Source organism: Pimephales promelas, chromosome 3, assembly GCF_988280905.1.
Source record: "Pimephales promelas chromosome 3, fPimPro1.hap1.1, whole genome shotgun sequence".
In the NCBI taxonomy this organism is placed as follows: Eukaryota; Metazoa; Chordata; class Actinopteri; order Cypriniformes; family Leuciscidae; genus Pimephales; species Pimephales promelas.
In genome coordinates, this window is record NC_142771.1 from 19,465,105 (window position 1) to 19,483,597 (window position 18,493).

An 18,493-nucleotide genomic window follows, 5' to 3' on the forward strand; every position below is an offset into this window, starting at 1 on the left:
TTGACCACGTGATGACATATAAAAATCACCGAACAGTTTTTGGATCCTGTTTAGTGTTCACTGAACACAACTGTTCGAAATAACCGATTCGCCACTATTAATCGGACTCCCTAGTGTGGTGCTTGGATGGTTTGAGGGTGTTTTTGTGTTCATCTCATTAGCGCCACACTGCGGTTGTACTGCAGTAGCGCAAGACGTAGACGGCGCTCTGCATAGGAGCTGTCCAGCATCTCGGTGCTGAAACTTGCCCCGGTGGCTCTCGGCTAACAGCAAGAGGCTTGGTAGAATTTTAAAATACAGCTTTACAACCCAGCAACGAGTGACACTCTGATTCCGATGCGTCAGTACATGGACAAAGGTAATAAAAAACATCTTCGGCCTGTTCCGTAAAGAAGGAGGAGTCGTTCTTCCATCCTTACGGAAGCATTGAATGCGGAATTTACTGTGTTTTCAGGGCTGCAGATAAACAGAGGAAGGGACGTGGTGAGAACGAAGGGGGAAAGAGAGACTGAGTAAGACGTGGAGAAGTGGTAAGCGAACACATACAGCATAGCCCATTTAAAGTGTCCGAATGGTAACTTGTAGCCTAACGTTCGGTAAAAATCGGTTCTTTCCGTTGTCACGCTCTCTCCGGATATCCGTGTGAAATGTTTCAGCAACGTGAGTTCTGAGAACGAAAGCGACCACACAAACTGACTGCAGCAGGAATCATTATGCAATAAACCTGAGAGAGAAGCACTCTATATCTTCGAATGGATTCATATTAACACTTTACAATAAGGTCTCATTTATTCACATTAGATAATGCATTAACTAACATGAACTGTAACAATGAGCAAAACATTTGTTACAGTAGCCTATGTATTAATCTTTGTTAATAAAAATCCAGCTGTTCATTGTTTGTTCATGTTAGTTCACAGTGCATTAACTAATGTTAACAAATACCACATTTGATTTTAATAATGTATTAGTAAATGTTGGAATTACCACTAACTAAGATTAATAAATGCTGTAGAAGTAAAGTTAATTATTGTTAACCAGTGAAACCTTACTGTAAAGTGTTAACATTACCTGTGGTCAGCTGAATAATTATCCATAAACTTTACTCTTAAACACAGACAACAAGAATATTGATTATACAGACCGAAGAAAGTCTCATGTATCAAGCACAAGTTCATGAATATCATATCGAATAACTGTATCCTTGTAGAATAAATGTATTAGTTTTTCTCTTGCTTTCGTTTTTCTTGGTGAAGCTCATTCTCTCAGCATCATGTCCTGGTCTCTGGACTTGGTCCCGCTTCCCCCATGTGCGTTGCTAGGTGGTCCTCCCCTCAGCGGACTCCTTTGGACCGTCCTGCTCCTCTTCCTCTGGTACTGCTACCGCGTAGGTTCTGACCCACCATCCCACTCTGGAATGCTGAAAAGCAGCTCTGGCCGGTCCTCATTCTCTCGGTCATCCAGCCGTTCCCCGGTCAGCCCCATACACTCTGCCCCTAAAGCATCTGCGGCCATCACTATGGAGGGGGTGGAGGATGAGGAGGGAACGGAGAGCTACCTGACGCCGGTGTTGAGCCATGCCCCGTTCCCTTCCGACGCTTCAGCAGGAAGCAGGAAGTTGTATAGAGCACTACAGGAATATGCTAAGCGCTACAGTTGGGCCGGCATGGGGCGAATTCACAAGGGTCTGCGCAATCAGGTCAGAGATGGGACAGTAAAAAAAGTAGGATAACTTGAGGTTTATCTACAATTTCTTGAATATTTGTGTTGTAGCTTAACATTTATGTCACTGTTTGTCCATCAACTTCTTCCTCGCTGCTGTCTAGGCCAGGAACAATGATCGCCCATCTATTCAGAAGCCTCATCTTTTCTACCTCCCAGATGTTCCCAGCATACCTTTCTTTCCCAGGGATGCTCATCGTCATGACATTGAGGTTCTGGAGGCCAGTTATCCCAAAATCCTTGCTGAGTTTCAGACAGTGTACCAGAGGGGGATTGATACAAAGCTAGGGTGGAGCTACCCAGGACCAAAGGTGACTAAACGTAATAGTCTCAAGCAACTATTTCAGTTTATGTAGCAAATGAAGTAACAAAAGTTGCATCTGATTTTTAAACTTTCACAACTGAGTTGAGAAATTGACAATACCTTTTTAAATTGTAGATAGATAGAGAGATAGATATGTATCTCACAGAAGAAGAAAAATAACAGCAATTGGGTTTAAAAGAACATGAGGGAGCGAATTGACATTTTTAATTTTAGGTAAACAATTCACTTGTGTTCTGCTTCACGCTATTTCATCCGGCATGCTCATTCACCAAGAGTATTTCATTCTCTGGCTGTCCTTGTCAGCCTCTCTTAACATCTTCCAATCAATATCTGTACTGCACTGCTGTTGGGGAACTGTTTGCATTCAATTGATCATTCTCTCATAATAATCAGGCTTCAAAAATGCTGTGTCTGTTACAAAAGATTCCCAGCAGGTATATAAAGAAGGAAAATGTGTCGTGTGGATATGCATATATGATGAGCTCATGTATTCATCTCTCAGGGCCAGACAGTGTTCCCACTTTACACTGCTGGGGTGTGTGTTGTCAGTAACTGCCGTGCGTGTCCGTGTACATACCGAACCCTCCTCTCGCTCAGAACCTTCATCAGCAGTAACTCTCTGGGGTCCGCTGGCTTCTGGCTCCTGGGTCCAGGGGCCACACTGGGAGGAGCCTATGGCCCTACAAACACACGTCTGCGCTGCCATCTGGGTAAGTCACAACACTAAATCACAGAGAAAAACTTTTTGGCTAGATCCTCTTCTGTGGATTGCCCGTTAAAGGTTGTATCAGCGATTTCAGGCCCAAACAAAAATGATCACGTTCAACTAATCTTTCCTAACAAACCGCTAGCTGCCCGTCCAATAAGCAGGCAGTCAAAAAATGTGTCTCTGTAGACAGCCTAGGTTCTGAGATCTGCACACAAAAACAAATGGGTACAACCACCACTCAAAATCTGTTCTTATCTTTGCTGTACTGTTCTATGATGTGCTGCTATGCATGGTGTTAATGTCTTTTAATCTTTTTTGGTTCTGTAAAGCACTTTGGTCAGTCATTGGCTGCTATAAAATGTGCTATATAAATAAAATGAACTTGAACTTGAAAATCAAAATAAACAGTGTTCTAACCAATCACCGACAGAGGGTGTTTGTTTTTGCGCTCGTTCACGGCTCCTGCACGCGTAGTCGGAACTGAAGAATAAGCCAGTGTCTATCCCTTTGCTATTAACGGACCAGATGCATATAACATGGAAGAGGCAATCCCCAAGAAGAGAAGGAGGATTTTTTTTCCTCAAAGAAACAAATAATAATCGGGAAGGCTTTTGAACAGTGGAGAGAACTCAAAGAATTGAAAAATTTTAAATCGGACGCCGAGATTGCACTGTTTCTTCTGAACAGGTCAGTATCTTCTAATGCTGACTTTTTTGTATGTGAACTGTGTGTGAATTTATAATTCTTTAAAAAATATGTGTGAAGCTCGACTAAACTTGGATAGCTCTAGCAAATATCAGATTGTTGGGATTTAGTGTGTCAATTTTTCATTGGGCAAGCTAACTTGGTTTGTTTGGGATCTCGCTTCAAACACAAACAGAAGTGAAGTCACCCACAATCGCTGATACAACCTTTAAAAATGGGCTAATGATATATATATATATATGATATATATGAACGTGCGTGCGTGTGCTTGTGTGTGTTTGAAAAAATAATAATACACCAACATAATGTCAATGAAATTCCTCTCCATTGCAATTGCTCTGTCTCTGTGTCAGGTCTTCAGACGCCTGCTCAGTGTGAGCTGGTGGTGGGCGGGGAGCCTCAGTGTTGGTCAGAGGGACACTGCCTGCTTGTGGATGACTCCTTCCTGCATACCGTCTCACATAATGGTCAGAAAACTAAATCTTCTCAAAAAAGTCCTAGATGAAATAAGCCATGACCAAAGGAAAAAAAAACACTTTTTAAGTATGTTGCATTTTTGTAAAATTGGATTAGTTGAGTGTTACATAAGTAAAAATCTGAGAGGGCACATGGATTGTTTTCAATGAGCATGATGCTTTTTCATTTGTGTCAACTGGGTCTCAGATGTTTCTCTTAGAATTTTTTTTTGATTAAAATCAAGAAATAAAACCAACACAAATTGTTATTGACATACACTACCATTCAAAAGTTTGGGTTTGTTCGTTTTTATGCTCGACAAGGCTGTAAATATAACCATTTAAAATAACTGGTTTTGTTTTAAAATGTAATTTATTCCTGTGATGGAGAATGAATATGTATTTATTGTGTTATTAAAGGAGCTGTATGTAGGATTGTGGGCAAAACTGGTACTGCAATCAGTTTCAACATACTGTAGAGCGGTGTATCCCCTACCCCCTCCCCCTGACTCGAGGTTGCCAGATAGGCTGCAGGATCCAACATTTTTTTATCCCATACATTTGTAGCTGCAGCTGTTGTAACTAGAGCAGAGCTGGCAACCCGAATGCTGCAACTCTACTGACTTCGTGATTGGTAGATCGGTGGAGGGTGGAGCATCAGAACAAAACACAACATGGCATTTGAGGGCTGCAAATTCACTTATTAAATGACAATATCCTGGCCGGACTACTGTTGTCAGTGATACAAGTATTTGAAATGAACGTGATTTCTTAATGTCTAGTGACATATCAGGACCATTTTATGATTATTTGAAATAAATGTCTTACATATAGCTCCTTTAAAAACAAGCCAAGCTCAGGTGAGACAAAGTAATGTAAAAGTATAACATAACGAATTACTTTCCATAAAAAGTAACAAAAATAGTTACTTTTTTAAAAACACAATATTGTGTAACACTGGTTGAGACAGTGACAGACAGGGACCTATTACAGAAAGGATGTTAAGTGGAAACTCAGAGTATGTTTACCCTGAAATAAGGGGATTTCCGTTTCAGAATGGAAGGTATGTGGACTCTTTTTGTCGGGTGCTGTTATCATGGCTTTTTATATTTGTGGTGCACTTGCTTAACTTTCTTTTTTTCTCAGGGTAAATCAACTCAGAGTTCAAGTTTTAACTCAGAGTTGGTTGAACCTTCTTATTGAGACAGGCCCCTGGTCTCTTCTAAAGTAGAAATTTGAGACAAAGACACATGGCACATGAATTAAATAAATCCTGCAATATTCCACACAAAAAAAAGAAGAAGAATGTCAATTTTGATTTCATGGGGACTTTAAACTGTAAAAATAAATAAAAAAAAAATAAAAAATACTAGAGATCTCATATGTAAGCAAAATTTTTTGTTTGTCCTCTAGGGGGGGCTGAAGATGGTCCCAGAGTTATCTTCAGTGTGGACCTGTGGCATCCTAATGTGGCTGCAGCGGAGAGACAGGCTCTAGACTACATCTTTGCCCCGGAGCAGTAATTGCCAGGATGCACTGGTCCAACCCACTTCATGTCGTAGCAAAATGACAAAAATGTTGTTTTAACGTTCGCAAAACATCTTTTGGTTTAGTTGAAAGTTCACACTGAGGATATTTATTATTTACTACCACTTATAGGATATTTACTACCACTTATTTATCGTGTCTCTGTTCAACCGAAACCTTTTGAAATGTTTTAGTCAAAGTAGTTCAGTCAGAACTGCTGAACTTTTGAGCCCTGAGCACACAGATACTGTGATGACATGCGAACAATTTTCAAACTTCATATCTACATTTAACTCGTGCCTGTCTTTATAATCCCACACTCCTGTTCTATCGTTTTTGTGCCTGATTTCTTATCCTGACCTCTCTGATGTATACTGTGATACATGGTTCTCCGTAAATACTGTACACGCGAATCACAGCTATGCTATGAATCTGAGTTTATTTCATCAGATGCCGATTTATTTTCAGACCTGTGAAGCACACTGAAGACAGCATTCTGTATGTGACCAGACTAATTGCATGCGTCGTGAATTTTGATCTTGTTGCCAACAATGCACTTGATGACTGTCCTGCAAATCAAGTATGTATTCATCTGAGTTCAAATAAAACATTTTGTTAAATTTACACTCTCTAGTCGCTGATGACATTGGAGGGGGAGGAAGTATAAGTTTACTTTCACCTTCACACACTCGCAGCAGGAGAGTACCATTCACTCAGCACCCAAACACACCTGAGGTTGGAGGTCTCCTCTGTCAGCAATTTTATCTTCCTGCATTGAACCCTGTGAGAGTAGAGGAACATAAAATAAAGAGGATAGAATATCACGAAGGGGTATAGGGGCCTGTGTGCGATCAAAGATGCATGCGAGACAGGGCCAGATGACGAGACAGACAGGATAATGAGTTTAGAAATAATGTGCGTGTGATGTAATGTGTGTTAGACGATCTGTTTAGCCAGAATTCTGAATGACATTTTTTTCCAGTTAAATAAACATTTTTCTTGTATTAAAAAGTGGTTGATATTTCAACAGATGTTATAATCCCAACAGTTAATCTGACAATGTGCTTTAACACCGGACACAGGACACACACAAAACAAGATTAAACAGCCATTATACTTCACACACACACACTGGTTTCCATGTTTTATGGGGACTCTCCATAGATGTAATTTTTTTTTATACTGTACCAAATTATCTCCTCTTACACTAACCCTAGCCCTAAACCTACCCATCACACAACACTTTCAGCATTTTACATTTTCAAAAAACTCATCCTGTATGATTTATAAAAAAGTGTGGGAAAAAAAGTGAGACTAAAAAAAAAGTGACTAGTGGCAGGCATTTATAATGTTACAAAAGTTTTTGTTTCAAATAAATGCTGTTCTTTTGAACTTTTTTATTTAAGAATCCTGAGAAAAATGTATCACAGTTTCTACAAAAAAATTAAGCAGCAAAACACACATTTTTCCTTTTTTCTTTCCTCAAAATTGGTAATAATAAGAAATGTTTCTTGAGCAGCAAATCGTCATATTAGAATGATTTCTGAAGGATCGTGAGACACTGAAGACTGGAGTAATGATGCTGAAAATTCAGCTTTGAACACATTAATCAATTACATTCAAAATGTACATGAAAGAAAACAGGTATTTTAAATTTTAATATTATTTCACAATATTACTGTTTTTACTGTATTTCTGATCAAATAAATGTAACCTATTTGAGCAGAAGAGACCTTCCCGACCTTAAACTTTTAATTATAATTATATAAAACATTTAATTTTTACTGTAATTTACTGTAATCTTTCTATATTCATAATCTTATATAAAATAAATACAACCCCAATCCTAAAAAAAAAACGTTTTGAAAACAGACTGTGACTCATTTTTATTTTATTGATCACAATTTTGCCATAAGTCTTCTTGCATGCTTTTTAAGAATTTCTGTTCATCTATTTGCATTTTGCATCTCTTCAAGCTGTTTCAGAGGCAGCTATAATAATGTTCTTCTACTTTTATCCTCTCAAGATATCTTTCCATCTGCTCCTTGTTGATATTTGAGCATTTGATTTCTTCTACTCCACAATTCTAATCCTCTTTTCTTATACCTCACTATCTCTCTCTGTCTAGTGAATGGACTGTTAAGTAGTAATCTTAACATTCACACACTATAGTGATGGTGGGGAGTGCAGAGAGCTCTGGGATTACTGGGCTACTCTTACGCAAACACATTTCAGGATGTAAGAAATTGCTTAGCATTAGCACTTTATGTAACATGTATGCATGCATTGAAATATACTGAGACAACCGAGCGTGATGGCGGTGTTGTACGTCAGTTAACTCAGTTCTTATATAAAACTCATACACACATGCAGATTTATGATACATTGGCATCTGAAGCATGAGCACTGAAGAGCATTAAAGGTAACCTTATTTTGTGCTTTTGGGACTATTTTATTTGAAAGCAGATTATTTTTTAAAATATTGGACTTGCATGTAACATCCAGATTAAAGAAAAAAATCAGAGGAAAAAAACTATAAACAAAATAATCTAGTTCATGTTAGTTATTTGAAGTCACTTTTGCCAGGTTCTGCTTAAGAAGCTAGGTTTGATCTCTCTCTCTCTTTCTCTCTCTCTCTCACACACACACACACACACACACACTGTCACTTGCTCACTTATGCATGTATTATTTGACTTGCTACCTCCCTCTGTATCGTTTAATCATTCAGGAGCTGCTGACTGACAGTGAGAGAGGTTTGTTCTTGCACTGAATCAAAGAACAGGAGGACAAGAGAGTTGGCTGGCAGAAGCAACAGAAAGCAGAACAAAACTAAAGAGGACTGACCTTCTTCCTTCCTGTGGACCGAGCATCTGAACAGGTGAGGGAATGTTTGTTCGAAATTTCTGAACTGCAATGTAGTGTCACTGTTACATTTGTTACACAAAGTAATAAATATAATTTATGCATAATTACATGCAACTAACTTTAAACCAAATCAAACCCTTATCCTAACCCTTTAGTAAGTAATACATTATTTTGTAATTATATAATTACAGTGTAACAAAGATGTCTTAAAATAAAGTGTAACCAAGTTGTTCTCTGTTTCATTCAAGAAATGCCTCCAAAAATATGTCAAATTATAATTCAAATTCATAATAAAAATTAAAAAAACATGAAAAATATTTTAAATACCAGCGGTGACATATTAAGATGATTCTTGCTGCAAACTTGTGATTGGTGTGAATTTGGTGTTATATTCAATATTTACAGAGTTATAGTAATATTTGTTTTGTATTTTGTCATAATACAAATTACAGTATGTTCAATATCTGAACATTTTTTTTCTCTGACACTCAGAAGACACACAGAAGAGGCTGTCAGATATGAGTCTGGGGCCGGCATGCATTTTCCTGAGAGGATCTAAAAACACTGTAAGTCTCTTTGGCTTATATATATATATATATTCTGGTACTGTAGTGATCCAGAGTTTATTGGTAGACATTAAAAACAAAAACAAGCAGTTGATTTTACCTAAAGTTCCTCACTGTTGCCCGATGATGTCACTGTTTGTTTACACACTAAACTTTTGCTGAGGTCATTCAGAACCAATCTGTTCATATCCATTATAAATATCTGAACTGGTCTAGCACAAGGATGATCTTTCTAATGCTTTTGGATGTAAGATATTAATGGAAGCTTGCAGGAGAGAGATTGAGTTCAAAATCTGTCCTAAGCCATCAACAGATTGTTGCTTGTATAAACCTTGCATAAAAGTTGTGCTGAATCCAAAAATGTTGGTAAATATGTAAAGTTGATGCACACACAAGGAAGCCTAACTGGAGCTGTTTTACAGGAGCGTCCACTCGCTGATGAGGAGCTAGAAGGTCAGTGCAATTGTTTTACTGCTTTTATTCTACAATAAAACTTTACAAAATATGTGCAATGTACTTAAATTAAATGTATTTAAAACCAAAATTTGAAAAAAAGGCTTTAACAGAGAGTCCCTGATTATTTCTTGAAATTGAATTTATTGCACTGGTCAATTTTTTTAGAAGTCCTCTGATTCAGAGATAAAATGTGCTGTTTATGTATTTTTGATGTGCTGAATTCAAATATGTAAATTGACTGATTATCTACTGTTTCCAAGATATTTAAGTATTATTAAATAATCTATGTTAAATATTGTAGATATTACCTGTCACCTGTTCTGTTTATGTAATAGCCTACTTTAAAAACAAAAACAAAAGGGTTGTATATCATATATATATATATATGTATGTATATATATATTAATATCAGATAAGCTTAAAAAGAAAGATGGCATCAGAAAGTTTTTGTTGGTGGTTTAAATTGAGATCACTTCCCTTTATAACTCACTTATCTTCCGCCATTCCCAAGTCAAGGGTCCCATACCGAGCCAATAGCATCTTGAAAACTAGAGCCAATCATCAATTTTAAGCATCATTTTCTTTCTCAGTGACCCATAATTAGTAAAGTTTGACTATATTTATTTCAGATACATTTTGGCTGTAGAACAGTGTTATTTATTTCATTAAACGGTTTTATGAAAGTACTTAAAAATTGCTTCTATTTTATAATCTTTTCTAAATAAATATAATATTTGTTGATACAAACTGTATTTTCGTCAATTAAGTGAAAAGTTGACCTGAAAAATCTACACGAATTTCAGAAGTCTTAGTATTGGGTTTGTCCTCTCGCTTTAATGACAGAAGCACTTTAAGCTTCAAGAATCTACATAGTCAAAAGATCATTTTCACAAACTGTTCTTAGCTTACAACTTTTTCAAAATCTTCAAACTTTTTGTATATTTCTATTAGGTTTAAATGAAATACTAATAATAGATTATTAAGAGATTATTGAAACAGTTTGTTGTGTACCCAGATCTCTGTTCTAGTTAATTAAATTGTCTTGTGTGTATTACAGAGCTACGTGAGGCGTTCGCAGAGTTTGATAAGGATAAGGATGGTCTGATCAGCTGTAAAGATCTGGGCAACCTGATGAGGACAATGGGTTACATGCCCACTGAGATGGAACTGATTGAACTTAGCCAGAACATCAACATGAACCGTGAGACATCTCTGTTACTGTTTTGTGATGTCAAGTCAATGTGTTTTGTACTGATACTGTTTTGTCTGCTCATCACTCTGGCTGAAACACAGTATGTTCCATCTATTTATTTATCATATGTTGATCACATAGATCTCACATAGATCTTTATTCTCTATCTGCCTCTTTTTTTTCAGTTGGAGGAAGTGTAGATTTTCAGGATTTTGTTGACCTCATGGCCCCAAAGCTACTGGCAGAAACGTCTGGAATGATCGGACTGAAAGAGTTGAAAGACGCATTTAAAGAGGTGAAGGATGTACCCTTTTCCTTTTCATTTCCCAAACATACTTCCAACAAAAAGCATAAAGGAGTGTAATCTTTTTATATTTTTGTGTAGTTTGATATGGACGGTGACGGCTCTATCACCATCGAAGAGCTGAAGCATGCAATGCTAAAGCTGCTAGGTGAAAACACAAACAAGAAGGAAATAGAAGCGGTGGTCCGAGAAGCAGACAATAATGGAGACGGGACCGTTGATTTTGAGGGTAAAATAGATTCTTATACCAACAAAATGTAGATTTTTTCACCAAAAGCCTATTAGCACAGTTATTCTTGCCAATACAATATTCAAAGCTATTTCCTCTGGTATTTCTGCTGTATTTATGACAATAGTAATCAGTGCTGGACAAAGAAATAAAGTAAAGTATAATAGGCTACTCCAGTAAATAAAAATAAAAATACAGTAAATAAAATAAAAAAGTTTTCAACAATGTGGCCCACTTACGTAGCTAAATACTGGATTTGTTTATTTATTTTCCTATTTTATGTAGGCTAGTCTACATTCTGCTCAAAATAATAATTTGTATTTCACTCGTTTGTGACAATTTTCATTAGGCAAAAATGTGTAAACATTTAAGGAATGACGCTAACTTACATTCTAGTTTTTCATTCACTCATTTGAAACTGCCATGCCAGTGGGAAAGGAGCATTTTTCGCTATTTTAAAGTTGTGGACATGTCTTCATTCAGGTAGCCTATTTCATACTATTTCATACTTTTACAGCAAAGTTCACAGACCTGAACTGACAGACCTTTCATTTAACCTACTACAACAATAATCAATCCTAAAATTGGGCATAATCTTTCACGCCATCAGTCGCGCGTGCACTCCGAGGATATCCCGCTCTTGGCTCAGTGTTAAAGGAGTAGTTCACTTTAAAAAAAAAACTTTTGCTGATAATTTACTCACCCCCGTGCCATCCAGATGTCCATGTCTTTCTTTCTTCAGTCGAAAAGAAATTAAGGTTTTTGATGAAAACATTCCAGCATTTTTCTCCATGTAATGCACTTTACTGCAACCAAACGGTCCAAAATACAGTTTCAGTGCAAACTGCAAACTGTTCAAAGGGCTTTAAACGATTATAGATGATGAATAAGGGTCTTATCAAGTGAAACGATCACTCATTTAAAAAAAAAAAAAAAGTTTAAGTTTTATAAGCTCAAATGCTCGCCTTGCTCTGTACTGTGATGCGTGTTCATGACTCTCCTGTTCAAACTCATTTATCAAAATGAACGAATCTTTTTCCGAGTCATTTGGTTTATTTCGTTCGTTGAATGAACCAAATGACTCGAAAAAAGATTTGTTCATTTTGATAAACGAGTTCGAACAGGAGAGTCACGAAGACACATCACAGTACAGAGCAAGGCGACCATTTGAGCTTATAAAACTTTCGTTTCGCGTTTCGCTTGATAAGACCCTCATTCATCGTCTGGAATACCAGTAAAGTGCATTATATGGAGAAAAATCCTGGAATGTTTTCATCAAAAACTTTAATTTCTTTTCGACTGAAGAAATACATGGACATCTTGGATGACATGGGGGTGAGTAAATTAACTGGAGTTACAAAAATTAACTGGAGTTACGAGAACAGACCATTTGATCAGTGACTCGAGAACAGATGGTCGAATTCACCAAGTGCGATTTACAAACAAATTTACCAGATTTACCAAACCACTGCTATTACGTTTCGAATAGGTTACAATTTCTTCAGTTCAAAATTCAAAACCACGTTTTTTAAAAATGTAGTGGAGTAAACGTAGGCCTACGAAATTGCGCTGTTGAATGTGATGTTTCCAAAATTAGTCTGATAATAGGCTACAGATAGGCTTCTTGAAAAATGTAGCTATAGCCTCTTTCCAGAAGTTAAAATACTTAACTGTTCTGGTTTAGTTGAACCATTGCATTATAGGATCATCTCCACACTCTGTTTTAGTTTAGCACTGCTACACAGGTTATATAATTGCACACAGATCAATTGCAGAACCTTTTCATGTGCGGAAAGGCATGCTAAGGGATCTTTGCATCTTTTAACACCATAGGCCTGGACTGACCTTAGTAATTACTGAAGCGTTGAGAACCTTCTTTAATGTATTAACATCAGAGCAGCTGACGTGTTTCATTAATTAAACTAACAAGACTGTAAGTGTGAACAAATGTGAGGTCAAGAACGGGTTGTGTTAAACGCTGATACTTATAGAATTAGCTTCACATTAAGTGATTAACTCAAAATTTACAAATGTTTCCATTTTATGCTAATATTTTGGGCAGGTATCTCATGGAAAAGAGATTTTTTGCATCTCATTAAACTGGTAAAATAATTAAAAGTTTTATAATATAATATGATAATATGGAAACAAAATAGATGAATCTAAAATGCAAATCGGATAGTTATTACGGACTGGATACTGATACTAATCTCACTTTATATCAGCCTTAGCTCTAGTTAAAACTAATGCTTCGCTTTTTTCTTTCTTTTTAAAATCTCTCTCCTTTAGAGTTTGTCAAAATGATGTCTAAAAATTGAGAATGCACCTGTGACGTTAAAGAAGGCCTGAGACAATCTTTCCAGAGACGGAAACATCTGCATCGGTCAGACCGTAAATAAAGTCAATGGCTACAGTAGGCTATGCATATGGGAACATTTTTTTAATACCATTTTTTTTGTGTATTTATATCTTACTCTTTGAGTACCACTGTGTTTTGCTTTACATTACCTCAAACACTGAATCCTCTATAAACTGTAAATGATAATAATGCCATATATCAGTATTATGTAACAATATTTCAGTGCATGTTTGACATACAGTATATGTTCAGAATAGGATTGCATCTTTTATTGGACACACATACTTGAACTTTTGGCATAAAACCAAATTAAAGATTCTCTGACTGTTATTACTTTTTCATTAGTGTGTATGTCCTAATTTTGAATTTTGCATTAGTGTGTATGTAATTTGATCATCTATAATCTTTAGTTAAGCTCATCACTGAAAATGACAAATGTCATCAGGGAACTGGAACACAGTCTGTCCGCTCTCTAATTCTGCATTGCATCAATGTGTTTCTGTATACATTTTAAACAGAAAGAGCATTACATGAGTAAATATTATGATAGAAATCTACCATCATCTGCCTGTAATTTCCTGATGCAAATTCAATCGACATGTACCTGAATTAAAGGGTTAGTATCTTCGGAACACAGTTTAAGATATTTTAGATTTAGTCCGAGAGCTTTCTAAAGTCATAGTTTTTGTTATTTTTGGACCAAAATGTATTTTCGATGCTTCAAAAATTCGAACTAACCCACTAATGACACATGGACTACTTTGATGCTGTCTGTATTTCCTTTCTGGACAAGGACAGTATACCGTACATTTTCAGTGGAGGGACAGAAAGCTCTCGGACTAAATCTAAAATATCTTAAACTGTTTCCTGAAGATAAACGGAGGTCTTACAGGCTTGAGGGTGAGTCATTAATGACATAATTTTCATTTTTGGGTGAACTAACCCAAAAAAATTAGCGAAACCTTAATTTAGTGGCCACTTAAGCATTTACAAATAAGAAACAAATGTTATTGATAAAAAAAAGTCTTAGTCACTCTAAGGATGAAAATCAACAAAGACTTTTGCTTTTCTGTTCCAACCCCCTCCAAGGGCCATTATAAGGGCAAAGAGGAGCTGATAGTGATCAAGACCAATAGGCCAAGATGTGTGTACGTCGGGGTCTAATAATTGTCACACCTTTTATTTAGTATGGTGGGGGAAGCTGTAATCTGCTGATTGGTCAGTTCGAATGTCTCACATTTGGGTTTCAGTCACATGGTCAAGGAAAGGGTAAAAGAAGATTGCAACCATTGCTCTGTCTTCGCTCTCTTTTCTTTCTTGAAACTCTCCCTACTAGACTCTCTTTCTTTCTCTCTCTCTCTCTTTGTATATATATATATATATATATATATATTGTATATATATACATATCTCAGGTAACATTCTACATACTATATGCTGGGTATAATTAATTAGATCTTCTCATACATCTATTTTGTAACTATTTTAACCATAACCAGATTTTGATTGTCATTAAACCCTTTCAATTACAAATGATGTGCTAACTTAACATTAATGTTCTACCTATTGCAATAACTGCACTTATATCCGGTGTTGGTTTAAGTAGCAGTGGGCGGTATAGACAAGAAATATACAGTTTTATCCTAGCCTGGCTGCGCCCTCCTACGCACTTCCGCTCAATTTCATTATGAAATGAACTAGAGTCTGGTTGAACCAGGCTAGTTTTATCCCATCTTGCTGAGAAAATTTCTTTATTCATTTGGCAATCCTGCTGCAGATCTGCATCTGCCAAAAGAACTGTGGCTACGTCGCTTGAAGACACATACCAGCAAAGCTACAGTGCTGTGAAATGGTTTAGGCACTTTTGTAAAAATGCTTTAAAGTAAGGACGCTTTCCAAAATAATGTCATAGATTAATTTGAATCAATAAAAACAATATTTTGTGCGACTCCTCTTTGTGTTTAAAACAGCTTTTGTCCTAGGGACACTTGCTCACAGTTTTTTTCAGGTAGCTTTGCAGGTCAGTATCTTCAAGCGTCAAGGAGATGTTGCCACAATTCTGGATTTAGTCTGCCTGAGTTTCCTCAAGTAATCCCAGATGGACTCGATGATGGCGAGATCAGATCTCTGTGTGGCACACCGGCTGTTGTCAGACTCCTTGAGCATACGGAAATCTCACTGGATTCAGTAATTACAAACCGGTAAGTCAGCGACACGGTGTTGAGCGCCCAAAGCTCATTGATGCACGAGGCCAGTCTGGTCCGAGTCAACAGGAGGTCTATGGCACAAGTCACAAAATTTTAATGATGGTTACGGGAGGAATTTATCACAGCACAAAGTGCTTATGATAACCCCTGTCCACCGTCGAAAAAGAGCATGGGAACACGAGTGTTGGAACCGGAGCTTGAAGCAGTGGAAGAAGGATGCATGCATCCATGAGTCCTGTTTTCTTTTAACTCACGTGGACGGCCATGCATGTGTACACTGTTGTTTACCTGGGGAATGTGTGTGTGCTTGTGTAATGTTCGGCATTAGACCGATACTCTCTCATTTATGGCTTGTATGTTGCACTTTGGCCTGAAAATGGCATTAAAAGTAGAGACTGTCGTATTTAATATAATCAAATCCTGCAGTCAGTAATCCCTTTAGCCTCCGCAGCTGATCACGCTTTTCCACGAACTTTATGGCACATCTGCTCAGCTCACACTGGTCTGCTAAACCTGCTCATAAACATCTGTTCCACCGAACAGATGAACCTCTGTGCAGTCAGCATTCTTACAAAAAAAAATAAAAAGACTACACATTTTAATTATCCAAAACCCTCGTTTAATACAGTGAACAAGTTACCTCCTGACCTGTAATTAACCTACTCATTTGTTCCTCATAGACAGGCAGCAGCTCATAAACCTCTATGCCAGATGTGCTGAAAAACCTCGCTAAGCCATTAATGACATCCGGTCCTTCACCAATCTGTTTCTATTGAAATCCTATTTATTATTTTTTTATTAAACCTTTATTTAACCAGGAGCGTCCCATTGAGATTAAGAACCTCTTTTGCAAAGGTGACCTGGCCAAGGCAGGCAGCAAATACAAACATATGTATAAACATATACTGTAACACAAATTAAAAACTAACATTTCATATAATCATTTTAAATTCAGTCTAAGAGCATTTACATATTAAGGCATCTCCCTCTAAATCTTTCATTTTGGATTGAAATGCATTTAGCGAGATGAATTCAAACCGTAGGAGCAGGGGAGCCTATCCCAGTTGTCAATGCAGAAACTGGGAGACATGCATAAACATCATTGCATCATGACCAGTACGTTTGTTCCATGCAGGGCAGGACTTAGGGTGGTGGGGGCCCCTGGGCTGGAGCCCGACCTTCTACACTTACTTTAAATAGAACTAAATGATACATACACAAGCTATATATTAGAGCTGGATAATTTGAGAATAAAAATAGAGATCACGATTCCTATCAAACAACTTAACAAAATAACATAATTTATGTTAATTGCTAAAAGTTTATTAAAAATGTTTAATAAATCTGAATTATTTAAAATAAAACTTGGGTTTGAATGATTCAATTCCTCAATCAAAATACACTTGTTTCATAGATGAATCAGCATTTTTGGAACATTTAGGAACTTCCTAATATTTCATATAGCTTAGGTTTCATTCCCTTAATGTGATTATTTAAATGTTTATGAATAGGGTACTAATATGAATTACGATTATATGGGTATGGTATACCCATGGAGTCAGTAAAGATTTGATGGCACTATTTCAAGATCACTAATCATCAAATAAGTATACATTTGTAACATTTGATGTGGGGTTCATTTAATTTAATATAATGTGTAGGAAAAAATTAAATAGCAAAATAATGCATAAAATAATTACAGTATATAAATATAATACAATAATTTTCAGTAGTAGTCTCAGACTTTTGGAACTCATTCCAATTTTATATTTATTTTTATAATTTATTTTAATATTTTGTGTTTTATTTAACATTGTGCCTCACAAATGTTAAAAAAAAATAAAGGTAAATAATGATTATGTTTCCTACACTTGCATATTTTCAATGTGTAAAGAAAATTTGTTCGTAGTCATTACAAAAATTTCACTGAAAAGTCACCAGAAACACCAGGACGTAAAACTACGATTTCAGAGCAAGTCATTTAGAGACATATCAAATATAGACTCAAATGATGATGAACGTTATGGCCAGCATGACTGATACAGATGAAATGATAGACATATAGTCAGAACATGCCTGTGGGAAAATCCATGAAGATAAATTATGTAATGCTGACCTGTTTTTTTATTTATCTATTTTTATTATTTAATCCACTATATACGTATTTTCTTTTCTCTGATGCTTCATAATCCCGCACTCATCCATCAGACTCTCCTTCTGTCTTCCACTTTTTGTCTGCATTTAATCTAGTATCTAAAGCAGGTTGTTTTCCATTCTTAAAACGTTCAAAATCTTGATGATATAACAGGTTTTGTGTTCTGCTCAGTCTCTTGACACGTTGAACTCATGACATGTGCAATGTGAGAAGACTTTATCTCACGTTTTTTTCCCCCTAAAATCTCTCTTCTTTGCTCTTGCCATTCTTGCCGAATTAAAATGCATCAAATTACAAATTCTCTCATATACTGTAAAAAAAAATGTTTTCAAGATTTGTTATCATAACATTTTTTCTTTTGTCAAATCAACTTAAATAATTTATTTAGTTCAGATAACTTATTTTGACTTTCTGTTGATTAAATCATTCTCCTTAGTTGTATTAACTCACTTTTTCCAGTTCAATCAACTTAAAATTTTAAGGCAACCAGGTTACTTACTTTTTTAAGTTAAAACAACAATTTTTTTTTACAGTGTAACCAAATTTTCACCGAAATATGATATTTTACCAGCACACACACAGGCATGTGATTACAATAAAAAAAAAACTGAATATCAGAATTTGTCTGTTGTTTCCACCTTGTTATTATTTTCTTTTTCTGCCATCCAAGGCACACTTTGACACACATTGCATAAAATAGTCTATTAACAAAGA

The 18,493-nt window shown here is 36.3% G+C and overlaps 2 protein-coding genes across 3 annotated transcripts; both read left to right on the top strand.

The window, feature by feature from the left end:
• The first annotated feature begins 195 nt into the window (after nt 1-195).
• Nucleotides 196-6,067, top strand: asphd1 (aspartate beta-hydroxylase domain containing 1). Of its 2 annotated transcripts, none has more exons than XM_039686783.2 (7): nt 196-358; nt 455-530; nt 1,257-1,699; nt 1,827-2,033; nt 2,550-2,757; nt 3,815-3,928; nt 5,330-6,067. In XM_039686783.2, the coding sequence occupies exons 3-7, from the start codon at nt 1,274-1,276 to the stop codon at nt 5,437-5,439; spliced, it is 1,065 nt and encodes a 354-aa protein (XP_039542717.1). In that variant the 5' UTR covers nt 196-358; nt 455-530; nt 1,257-1,273; the 3' UTR covers nt 5,440-6,067. The 2 variants fall into 2 exon arrangements, with proteins under 2 accessions (XP_039542717.1, XP_039542716.1); XM_039686782.2 differs by having other exon boundaries at nt 268-358; nt 1,257-1,723.
• Nucleotides 6,068-8,086: 2,019 nt separating this feature from the next.
• On the top strand, nt 8,087-13,735 carry cabp5b (calcium binding protein 5b). The gene is made up of 7 exons (XM_039685730.2): nt 8,087-8,324; nt 8,804-8,877; nt 9,300-9,330; nt 10,391-10,534; nt 10,711-10,820; nt 10,911-11,058; nt 13,348-13,735. Exons 2-7 carry the CDS (start codon nt 8,830-8,832, stop codon nt 13,374-13,376), a joined length of 510 nt encoding a protein of 169 aa, XP_039541664.1. The 5' UTR covers nt 8,087-8,324; nt 8,804-8,829; the 3' UTR covers nt 13,377-13,735.
• Nucleotides 13,736-18,493: the final 4,758 nt, after the last annotated feature.